This window comes from Helicoverpa armigera, chromosome 20 (assembly GCF_030705265.1).
Source record: "Helicoverpa armigera isolate CAAS_96S chromosome 20, ASM3070526v1, whole genome shotgun sequence".
Classification (NCBI taxonomy): domain Eukaryota; kingdom Metazoa; phylum Arthropoda; class Insecta; order Lepidoptera; family Noctuidae; genus Helicoverpa; species Helicoverpa armigera.
In genome coordinates, this window is record NC_087139.1 from 2,811,629 (window position 1) to 2,823,822 (window position 12,194).

Consider the following 12,194-nt stretch of genomic DNA (forward strand, 5'->3'; position numbering starts at 1 on the left):
ATTAAGTACCTAAGTGGGTTACCTCGGACTAGGCTACGAAGTCCGAGTCCGAGGGTTACTTCGATCATGATATAGGAACAGATGTTGGTGTATGAGGACTTAACATTATATAACATTATGCTTAGTACTTTTTTGGCATACGTTAAGAAGGTCTTTCACCTTCGCCTGCCTCAAAGGGCACAACACGCCTAGATATTTGTAAATCTGTAACAACATTCCAGGCATTCTGCCTGAAATAAAACTTCAAGTGGTAACACCAACATTTTGTGGTGACAATTGTTTTTTTGTCATCTGTCAAGAAGAGCCATTGTCAAATGTCAATAAACTGTAAACAAAATCGGCAAACAATTTCAGGAATTGTGTTCCATTTTTTTAAATAAAAAATGGATCACAATGCATTCAAAACTACATCAATCACAAAATTCGATATTAAAGGAAAAACTCTGTATGTAAAAGTTCTTTGGAAGCAGAACCAAAATGATTTGTTCCACATAAAGATATTTGACGGCGATGTGACTTGGTCGGGAAGATTTTCTAACGAATTTGCCAAAAAATATAGAGAACGCTTTGAAGAAACAGAAGAACAATATAATAAACGAGTGAAGAAGTGTCTGAAGGGGTCCATTCCGAGTGACTTTACATACGATTTTACTGTTAGTCATGAGGATAGCAATTCCGCTACTTTTACTTGGAAAAAGAGGTTTCAAGACTCTATGCATGGTCTAGCGGTTCTCGTTCATGGTTCTGTTCCTATTCATCAGGACCCAAGCCCAGAATCTAAAGACGTACTACTAGACTTCTTATTGGAAGAAAACAAAGAACTAAGGAGTACAATCGACCGTCTACATGGAAAGAATGAAGCGATCGTGACAGATCTACATAAATGCAAAACTGAATTGGAAAAATTTGTAGATATCAAAACCTCTTTGGAGACCAGCCTCTATGGAAAGTTTGTGCAGTTATTGAATGCTAAAAAGAGGAGGATACAAGTGTTGGAAGACAGCCTTCATAAGTTTTCCGCGCCCAAAGTTGTGATTGCTGAGCAATGACGGTTTAATTGAGCACCTAAGAGAACGTGGAAACAAGTCTATTCTGCTAGTCTAAACAGCAACATGGCGTGTGCTATTAATCCTGACTTACTTGTTCTACTCAGTATCTTGTGTATTTCAATGCATATCTTCATATTATTTGATGATGATTTTGACAATAAATGGTAATTACCAAATTTTTTTGACAAGAAAATTATATGAATGTAACCCAACCAACCAAAAAAAAAAGAGAAATTGAAATAAAACAAACACATAGATAATAATAAATTATATATTTTTGTATAAAAGTTGCGCTTGTTTAATTGAAACTTATTAGTAACTCCTTCCGAAGAGTGTGATGGACTTGGGTTTGTTGGTGCAAGCCGGGTGGATGCACTTGTCACTTGCAGTGAGGGCGCGGGGCTGCTGGAATGGCACACAGAGGGACTTGGCACCCATTGCTGGGGCCTTTACCTCAGTTGTTGGGTCATCATCAGTCCTGCACAAAAGAATTAATTGCAATGACATCACATTTTTATTTTTAATAAGAAAGTGTTAATGTGTTTGACACACACATGAACACTTTCTTACTAGGATGTTCTAACCAACGTTTTGTAGGATGTGAGGCACCATTGCTGTTAGTGTGTTATAGTTTTCTTCTAATAAAAATGAGTTACCAATTATTAGACATGTACTATCTGCTTTCACATGAAATTGAAATATAAAATGTTCTTTTGAATCTAAACCAAAAAGCTATCTAAGTATTATGTAAAGTACTCTGAAAATTCCTACAATTCTGAATGGATGACAAAAATTACTTACCTAGCACTGTCGTTCTTGATGTTATCTTCGCAAGGGATTTCTCCGCAGAAAGGTGCCAGTAGGATATGCTTGCGCTCCAAAGCATCCGTGAAGTCTTCCCATTTGTCAACCATTGACAGTCTACCGTCGCGCTCTTTGGTCGCTCTAAAATAATATTATATTTGTTGCAGTTGATAAATGCAGACAAACAACAAAATTTTTCTTCTTATCCATTGTTATAAAAATACGGCAGATAGAAATCAACTCAAGCTTACAATCTTTTAGACCCAGACTACACACACAACACTAAAACAACCAAAAGAATTTTGCTGTTCAAACATCTTATATGCTTAACTATATGCATAACTCAGTAGCATCCCTGAACAGAGAAATCCTATTAGTTATTTTAAAACCCCTCTCCTGATTGACGTAATGTGGGCCTTAGATGCAGCTACAGCCTGTCTGACGTCCTCAACATAGTTCTAACTTCTAAAAAAACTTACCTAGCCAACATCTCCTGATGAGTTTTCTCGAGCATGTCAAGCAGCAGTTTGCCGGCGTCAGCGCGTTTGAGCGTGGTCTTGTCGCCCGTGAGGCGCCGCACCGCCACCACCTCGCCGCGAGACATGTCTTTGGGACCGAGTTCTACGCGGATTGGTACTCCCTGTTAGAACGGATGTAATATTAGTTATAGTAAGTTATTTATGATTACATTTTATTTCAGCAAGTATTGGAATGTTTATTAAAGATAGAACTGGTACTCCCTGTTGTAAAACATAATATTATTTAGAACTAGCTTTTGCCCGCGGCTTCGCTCCCGTCAACTGACTTCTCTACTTTACCCTATTTTTTTTTCATAAGAACCTTCTCCTGACAATAACAAACACAACAAAAAAAGAATTAGCCAAATTGGTCCAACGTTGTTGAGTTATGCGCTTACCAACACATTTTGCGATTCATTTTTATATGGCTTATTATATTCCTGGTGACTAATAACTTAAAAGTCGACAAATGTTGGCAACAAATAAAATAACTTGCCAGCGATTAAATATTTTCGCGACTATTATAATATTTTAGGTTCAAAATTAAGGGTGTTATAAAAACTAAAAACTAGCAGCTGCGTTTGGGTAGCAAATAAACTATACCAGTCAATTGAAATATTAGGTGAGGAGCTATTTATAATGACTTGGCGACTAATAATGTTATTTGGGTGGCAAAGATAATATGTTACCAACTATTTCGTGCCGACTAAAAACCCAGTTTCAGGCTTCGCTTTGTGGATAGCTCTAAATATTAAAAGGAGTACAATAAAAAGGAATAAGAGTTAATTATTAATATTGTGTATCATAATTTCATGACAACGGCGGAAGGTGCGGTGGTATTATCTCACTTGGCGCACTATGAAGCTGGTAGAATTTAATTTGGATTCATTTTATTTAGCATATTGCCATTTATAACCTTCAATTAAAAATACATTGTATTAAAAATTTAAGTTAGTGACGAAAACGAATCGCTGCAAAACCGACTCCACGTAGTCTTATCTGCCCTACCCCTAGAGTGCAATTCAAAACCGTGTAGGCGCGGAGGGGCGAGGCGGCCTACGAGCTGAGGCGCAGATAGTTTTAACGCTCGCCGCCGCGGCTGAGGCCGGCGGCCGGCCAGCAAGCCGAAGCTGCGGTGGTGAGCGTGAAAACCATCTGCGACTATAAGCTCGCATGGGACCGCCGGAGCTCTGCAGCGCCGGAGCCGTGACAGAAGTCATGCTTGCTGCATGTTGCATGCTTACTTCCATGCTATTCATCTATAATTTTGAAAATAACAGCCGCAAAATATTTTTTCTGCATGCCATTTTAGACTTTATTTAAAGCTATTAAAAATCGCACAATATATTTATAATATGAGCTAGTTTAAATTTATTCTTCATCCAAACAATTTTAAATAGAACCTGATTTGTATTATTTATGAATGCCCATTTTCTATTTTCTTGTCATCATTAAGTTTTCGCTTAGATATTAATTCAGTTGCCAAAAGAAAAACTTGATGCTAGTTTAAATTAAAACGGACCTCATAACTGATATATTAATATGCTACCTTTGACTTATTATGATACTCCTTTTTAGCTGCCAACCTATTATAAATGGTACCCACTCTATTATTTATTAAAACCTATATTCGTTTTACTTAGTCGCCGCGTTAAATACATGCCTTTTTATATTATAGATAAGACATTTGTGATTACATATTATATGGTATGTTTATCGGAGAAGGAAAAAGTATTTTAACATAATGTTAATGTAATATTATAAATCATAGCACTGATTTGTTGTATTTTAGTCCTAAGTTCGCCAACACCATAGCTATGAGTTTTCTTAAAACAACTGTTTAAAAGTAACGATTATCAGGTTAAACAGTTATTTTAAGAACAACTGAAGGGGAATTGGACTGGACAGCAGACCCCCACAACACAGCAGACAGCAGAGTCCGAAATTCATATCAAAATAAGTTACATATTTTATACAGGCTTAAAACTTTAACATTTCAACAAACCTTAAGTTCCCAATGGTTAAACTTCCACCCGGGAGAGTAGTTATCCCTATAATCTCCTTCAGCCCTCAGTCCGGCTGCCACCAGGTCTTTCACCAGCTCCTTGCAAGAGTCCATGAGCTTGTTCCTCTCTTCTGTGGAGCTTGAGGCGGTGATGCCGCAAGGTACTACTATGGCTTGGATCTCTGCTACTCTTGGAGGAAGGACCAGGCCTTTGTCGTCACCGTGGACTAGGACCATTACACCTGGGAAATTTGGATTTTTTTATAATTGCTGCTAACGTTAAAATTAGAAATACCTAATTATAATTTCTAATGTTTAATTTACAACAAATCTGCTATTCTTAAGGCACTAAAAAGTAAATAAAATCCAATATGCTAAAAATAAATATTATGAAAGACGAAAGTAAATAGAGTTAGTTGTTTTGCTTGAGTAGAGACAATAGAATAACGAATCGTGAAATATCGAAATGGAGTATTTTTGCAACAGTTTTATTCGTTGAAAGCCACGCTTGAATCACCCAATGAGTCAAGATATATTTAATAGTGCGTGGCTATTACAAAATAACATAAAACATATGTACTTACCGATAGTTCTAGTGGTGATACCCCATGAGTTCTGGTAGACGTACGCCTTCTCCTGCGTGTCGGGGTCGTCGTACACGATCTCGAACATCTTCGAGAAGTTCTGGCCCAAGTGGTGGCTGGTGGCACCCTGGTAACACATTTCTATTAATTCCGGTAACTTAAACTTCCTACTACTCGTTCCTTAACAATGAACTAATCAGCCAAGCGTTTTCGAAAAATCGCGTAACAAACATAAAACAAATAGAAACCAAAAACCTCATTTCTTTTGAACTTATCTAAAGGCCAGAGAGAGTTTATGACCCCTTCATATCCAAACCTTTTGTAGTAGTAAACTTTTAACTTCTACTATTAAATTTCTTCTATTTTTTATAAATTTTAATACTATTTCTCAGTACACCAGTAAAAAAAGTTTAATAAATAAAACAAAATGGGTACCTGTATAGCCCTCCCGCTGGCCGGTATGTAGGCCTCGACAGTGGTGGTGTAGTCGCCGCCCGCGAATTTCTCCTTCTCAGTCTTGCGGCCACGGATCACCGGGATAGCGAGCAGATCTTCGTATACTCGGGCGTATAGATCTGAAGATAGACAGCATATTAATAAACTAACTTCAGACACCTTTTCTAAGCATTCCTCGATAAGTAGGCTATCTAACAAAAAAAAAACAATAATATATATCGGTCCAAGAGTCCATCCTGGGATCAAAAAACTCTTTAGTATAATTATAATATAATACAGATCCAATGATCTGGTTGTATGTCAATGTTGGTTGTATGTCACATGCATAAAACTGTTTTGTCCGGATAAAAAGTTGTTTAGTTTTACAATCTGCGTACCTTTCAGTAAATCGGTTCAGTAGTTGCGGCATGAAAGTCAAACAAAGTTACTTTAACGTTTATAATATTAGTAAAGATAGTATTACTTACCTAATATCTGCAGCACTTCTTCGGCGGCCTCCTCCTGCAGTCGGAAGGCGGTGTGTCCCTCCTGCCAGAGGAACTCGCGAGTGCGCAGGAACGGCTGCGGCTGCTTGAACTCCCATCTCTGTGACACAAACACATTGAATATTGAATTGTCAATATAAGTTTTTTTTTGCTATATAAACATTATTACATTTTCACTAAACGTTTGTCGATAAATATTTGAATTTAACGGTTACAATTATTATTATAAGGAAAGGCCCCGGTAAAGATGGCGGAATGACCTGGACGCCTACCATTGCGATTGGTGGAACAATCGAAGGATCGAGACGTGTGGAGACGAAATAGGGAGGCCTTTGTCCAGCAAAAAAAGATATGTATTATTATTACTTCCAGCCGAAATGCGTTCACTGCTGGACAGCATTTCGTGTCCCAAGCTGGATCGATCTTGAAAATTAGACTATACTAACAAGCTGGGCATGCATATTGGGATATTTGTAGCTTCGAAGATGCTGCTGCCCATCTTCAAGCATGGCATTTAATATCCCACTTAGTGCTTTGTGGTGGTACAGATATACTTACAACAACGTTATTCCACTGGTTGAGCTTGTAGGGCAGGTCGCGGTGGCTCTGGATCCACTTGGCGTAGGCGGGGTACATGACGGTCTCGGAGGTGGGGCGGATGGCGATGTGCTCGGCCAGCTCCGACGAGCCCGAGTGTGTCACCCACGCTACTTCCGGGGCGAAGTCCGCTATGTGGTCCTTTTCGCGTTCCAAAGCCGCCTGGGGAAGACAATTTAATTATATGCCAAGCCTTTTCTCAATTATGTTGAGTTAGCTTCTATACCCAGATGGAGCTGAGTACCATTAAATTGCAACTACCTATCTGACCTCCTCAACTCAGTTACCCAGGCAACCTGAAACCCCTTGGCAAGATTGGCTGTCAAGGATTCTGACATCTGACTACCCAAAGGACGACCCTGACGACTATCAAAGATGTTCAATTGACAGTCCACCTTCTTTTGAGTAGTCTGGACACGATTGAGGTTAGTATCGTGTAGTATAGTGACGTTCATAAGTGCTTGTGAAAGCCTAAATGAAATAAATTATTTGACTTTTGACTTTGACTTTGACTTATCGGCGTCGATCTACGAGTGTCTCCAAAAACAACAGTTAAGAATTCAAACTTTATTCTTTAACGAGTACATGTTAACTTCTATACTCATAACACTCGCTCTATACGCTCGACTTTGCCTCTTAAAATACAAACAAACATACCTTAGACACAAATATAGGGAAGTATCCGTCTTTAACGCCCAGTTTCCTGAACTCGGCGCTGAGGAAGTTGCGGATGCAGTCCCAGATGCTGTACGACCATGGACGTAGGATATAGCATCCGGATATGTCGTAGTAGTCGATCATCTCCGCTGTAAATTAAAAACAATATGGAATTAGCCGACTAACATAATAGATAGAATTTTCAACTAGGATATATTACAAAAGCAAGTACCTACTTAGAAAGTCAATACATATTCAGTATCTTTTGTAAATGCTCTTAGGCTCTTTTTTCTAACACCAATAAGAACGCTTACACATTAGTGGCAAAATCGCTAATTTAGCTCTTATTGACGGGTTTTTGAGCTGCTATCAATAACATAAATTTCTTATATATTTAGGTACACACGCAAGTAAAACTCACTTGCTTTACTAAATTAAAGTATATTGGTACTTACATTTAGTAATGACTTGTGAGTACCACTCGGGCAGGTCGGTGTCCTTGCTCGCTTCCAGTCCCAGGCGGGTCACCTTCTTCACGCCTGATGACGATTCCTCTTTCGCTGGCTTCGGAGACTGAACAGAAATGGATTTGGTATTATTTTTTAAGTTTATAGAAATGCAGTTTCTTTATTTTTATTGTTTGCTGCAAATTCCCCATAATTTGGCCTTTAAAAAAAAAAATCAACAACATCGTTATGTGTTTTATTTTATTTATTTCATTATGTAGCGTGTATCTTGTCGGGACCTCAGGACCTGAAAGGAATCCGACACAACGCCTTCGACAACTCCGGCAATTGTATTTGAACTTGTAATCAGGACAGTTTATTACTGAATTGAATTATTCCTTTTTTACTTATGTTACCATATAGAATCTACCATAGATAGATTCCTAGTCCGATTTGTAGTCGGTTAGCTCTGATATGTGTAATAATCAAGTATTTAGGTATGGCCTTTTTTTCTACTTAGCAGTTGTTGTAATCAACTTAAATCAACTATTTATGTATGTCTATGTTTTTTACTTTATAACAAATAAATCAATAACATTCTGCTATTTCCCCACCACCCAAAGGTAGACTGGGAGAAAACGCCTAAGACGTTAAGTCCGCCATTGTACTGTTTGTGCAAAAAGTATTATAAATAAATAAATAAAATAAATAAAAAACAATAATTGTTACATCAAACTCATATTACCTGTTCTTTCTTAACCTCTTTCTTCGCCTCTTTAGGTTTGTCCTTCTTCTCTTTAGGTTTGGGATCGCGGGGTTGTACGGGCGGCGCGAACGCGGTACCCGTCTCCGCTTGGTACGCTGCTTTCAGTTCTAGAAGCTTCTTTACTTCTGCGTCTACTGTAGCCTGGAGATGGAGAAATGTAAGATTTTTTAAGTAAATTTTAATGAATTCTATAATACCCGTACTTTTTACTACATACATCATTGTAGTTTTTTTTTATTCCTTTATGAAGTATGTATGGGTAAGTGAGGAAATAATCAGAAAACAACGCGATCAAATTTATATATTTTACTATTTTTTTTTTCATAAATTCTAATAAATCTGTTGCTCAATAATATTCAGAGACAGAGATATGAAGTGTTGAATGGAGAAGTCATGGGTCTAGGGGAAAACATTTTTTTTTTTGTAAATTATCCAGCATTTTAAAAGTTGATTATTATTCGTTTTAATGTTATAAACAAATAACTAGTAGGTACGTATAATGTGAAATAACATACCTTGTCAGCCTTCTTTCCTTTGAGCTCTCTAACTAATTCCCCCTGCTTGGTGATCTGAGCGCCGAGCTCCGTCGCCTTAGCGCTAGCTCCATTCATTGCTGCGGGTTTTGACTCCTGGAGAACAATGATTTAGTTAAATACATATGAAGAAAATAATATATGTAAATGTTTATGTAAATGTTTACTAATACATATTATAAAGCTATTAGCTAGATATTACAGGTGGATTTGGAAAAAGTCTATATATAGCCTACTTTTTATCCGAGGTAAATTCGAAATAGTTATCAAAGAATGCGGGTGAAGGGATTTCGCTGGCGGAAGAAACTAAGCATTTGTTTTGTGATACAAGTTAAAAAGTAGAAACAATTAGAATTTGCTGTATATGCGTATTCTAAGTTTGTAAGTGTTATACTTTAATTACCTTTGATTCGACTTTAACAGGTGCTGCGCTGGGCGTCCAATCAGTACCAGTAATGGCCTTGTACTGAGCCTTGAGATTCAGCAGGTTCTTCACCTATAAGAAATGATATCATAGAAAAATATATAAAAAGTCTTCTGTGTTTGCAGTATTTCAAAATGTCTGATTTTACAATGCAAAAATTATATGTTACTTTTGTAACGAAACATTGCATCAACGTTGAGTTGCTGGTACCACTGCATATTGCAGAGTTAATAATGGCAGTTGACATGTTCTCGCAGGCAACATTCTCGTTATTCACCAACAATGTTGGTCAACTGTTCAATTTTTTACCATAAATATGTGGTTTTCATGTTATGACTATATTCTATACCAAAATGTTTCTATAAGATTAGTATCAACCTCTTTTATTATTTCCTTATAATGATTTGGATGTGATAAAAAAGTGTCAGTCGTTAACCAAAATTGCCTGTCTTAATATTTAACAACTCACCTCGACATCAACAACACTCTTCTCAGCCTTCTCTGCTTTAATTCTGCGCACTTTATCCCCCTGCGCTGCGATCTGCGTCAACAACACGGCGATCTGCTTGTTGTCGTCCGTCTGCGACTGTTGTTGCGCAGGCACCGGTGTTGGAGCTGATGTTAATGGCTTCCAGTCCTGTGAATAATATTGATCGTAAAAAATGTAAATAGGTGTAAAACTATGATAATATAGGTAGATATAATACTATTATACAAATACCAATAGGACAAACATGGACAAGGGCGTAACAAACAAATATGCGTGAGTACTAGAGGCGGTCTTATTGCCAAAAGCAATCTCATAATCAAAAACAATAAAGGTATATGGTAAAAGATTTATCACCTGTAAAAGTAACAATAGCTGAAAAATTGCAATTGACAAATAATACGTATATTTTCGAGAAAAGAAACAATGATGAAAAAAATTCTGCACTATAATAATGTTCTGCGCAGCTGGTTAATCTCCTTAGAAAGAATAGCCACCTTGACCGATAGTATGCCCGTACGCCATTATTATTATTTTAAAAATGCACCGGAAGGAGGGTAAGTTAAACTATTTTCATGCTGTTTCAATATCGATACTGAGTTTTATTTTGCGTAATTAAACTTAATCTAAATCAAATACTCATTTACCTGTCCTGTAGCGGCCTTATACTTGGCCTTCAGGTCCAACAAGGCCTTGACCGCTTCGTCGACTTTAGCTTTCTCAGCCTTAGCGGCCTTCAGCGACCTCACTAGATCTCCTTGCTTCGTGATCTGATCGTTCAAGGAGGCTGCGTCGTTGGAAGCCGCTGGTGATTGTGCTGGGGCGGGCGCTGGAGATGCTCCTGGTTTCCAGTCCTGGGTGCAGTGGATGGTAAAATTAATCTTATGTAGGTAGAAATAATTTAAAAAAAATGAAGACCCATCCTATATTTATTTTGACAACACAATCTGAGAAACAATAAGCAAAGTCTTCAATTTTCATAAAATGATAGGAAGGAACTCAGAGGTAACATAGCATTATGCTATTTCTTCGAAGGATTGAACTGGAAAATGGTACAGTCAACTTCACGTCAGTGGTAACAGTTTTATAGGAAAATCGTACTTATTACTATTGAGTTAAGGTGCATGACAGTTACCACTGATGTGCGGTCTACCGTACAAAGACAGCGTAGACCCTGAGAAAAGAGGTTGACTACTTTTTGTCTGTTCGTGGTAAGTTGTTCCCTCAAGTTGCGGGTCTATAATGAATCAAAAATAAACAGTATCCTACCTGTCCCGTAGCGGCCTTATACTTGGCCTTCAGGTCCAACAGTGCCTTGACCGCTTCATCAACTTTAGCCTTGTCAGCCTTCGCGGCCTTCAGCGACCTCACTAGATCTCCTTGCTTCGTGATCTCCGCGTTGATGGAGGAGGCGTCTCCTGAAGGATTGGGAGCCGCCTTGGCGGCAGGAGCTGCTCCTGGTTTCCAGTCCTGAAATGATGATGATGATGATGTCATCCTAGCCGATTATCGGTAAGGCGACTGTTCTCATGTAAAGAGATTAGCCAACTGCGCAGGACATATTATAGTGCACAAGCATATAGAAGTAATGAAATAATAATGGGACCATAGTGGATGGATAGAGGAAGTAAATTCGCGTGTATGTTGTAAAATACTCTGAGTTTTTTTTATGTCTATTTTATTATATCAAAGTTCGAAGCACATCGTGGGCCATTGAGTGACATGTGAGCAAGAAAATTTGTACTGTTTTACCTGTGTAGTACAAATAAATCGTCAAATTTTCATCAATCAAAATACAAGTAGCTTCACTTTATTTTTTTTACTCTGTTGCATAAAATTAATTTTCGCAGTCATATGATCTAGCAATAGTTATATAGCTACAAACCTGTCCAGTAGCCGCCTTATATTTCGCCTTCAAGTCCAACAAGGCCTTAACAGCCTCATCAACTTTGGCCTTTTCAGCCTTAGCGGCCTTCAGAGACCTGACTAGATCTCCTTGCTTGATGATCTGCTGGTCTAAGGTAGCCGCGTCACCGGATGGGGCTGATGCAGGAGCCGGAGCCGCGCCTGGCTTCCAATCCTGGGATAGAAGGAGAATATAAGTTAAAATAAGAAGATTATTCTGAAGAAACTTAATTACTAGCTTCCGCCACCGGCTTTAGCTGCGTCTTATGGGACCTACTCGGCCCTGCCATATAAAGAATATAATTATTTAAAATGGTCTAAAGTACCATGTTTGCACCTCAATCGAACTTGACTGCAAAATAATGACATAAAGAGCTCTTTGAAAGCTTTCATATGACATAGGTCTCATCATTCCTGAATAGTGGCTTCAGTGTTCATACAAAAGTGCTCTTGATCCGTTTATTTAAGTAAAATAACC

General features: G+C 38.1%; 1 protein-coding gene across 2 annotated transcripts in view; it reads right to left on the reverse strand.

Moving 5' to 3' along the window:
• Positions 1-1,302: 1,302 nt before the first annotated feature.
• Positions 1,303-12,194, reverse strand: part of LOC110382137 (bifunctional glutamate/proline--tRNA ligase) — a 33,945-nt gene continuing 23,053 nt past the window's right edge. The window contains exons 15-31 of one of the 2 annotated variants that reach the window (XM_064039940.1): positions 11,697-11,891; positions 11,081-11,281; positions 10,459-10,665; positions 9,794-9,961; positions 9,304-9,396; positions 8,883-8,996; positions 8,347-8,508; positions 7,611-7,728; positions 7,156-7,304; positions 6,460-6,660; positions 5,884-6,001; positions 5,396-5,535; positions 4,961-5,087; positions 4,377-4,618; positions 2,333-2,493; positions 1,851-1,994; positions 1,303-1,527 (exon numbers count right to left, since the gene is read on the reverse strand). In XM_064039940.1, the coding sequence (XP_063896010.1) occupies positions 1,362-1,527; positions 1,851-1,994; positions 2,333-2,493; positions 4,377-4,618; positions 4,961-5,087; positions 5,396-5,535; positions 5,884-6,001; positions 6,460-6,660; positions 7,156-7,304; positions 7,611-7,728; positions 8,347-8,508; positions 8,883-8,996; positions 9,304-9,396; positions 9,794-9,961; positions 10,459-10,665; positions 11,081-11,281; positions 11,697-11,891 (2,706 nt within the window). In that variant the 3' untranslated portion in view covers positions 1,303-1,361. The remainder of the gene's footprint in view (positions 1,528-1,850; positions 1,995-2,332; positions 2,494-4,376; positions 4,619-4,960; positions 5,088-5,395; positions 5,536-5,883; positions 6,002-6,459; positions 6,661-7,155; positions 7,305-7,610; positions 7,729-8,346; positions 8,509-8,882; positions 8,997-9,303; positions 9,397-9,793; positions 9,962-10,458; positions 10,666-11,080; positions 11,282-11,696; positions 11,892-12,194) is intronic. The other variant, XM_064039941.1, reaches the window with a different exon arrangement.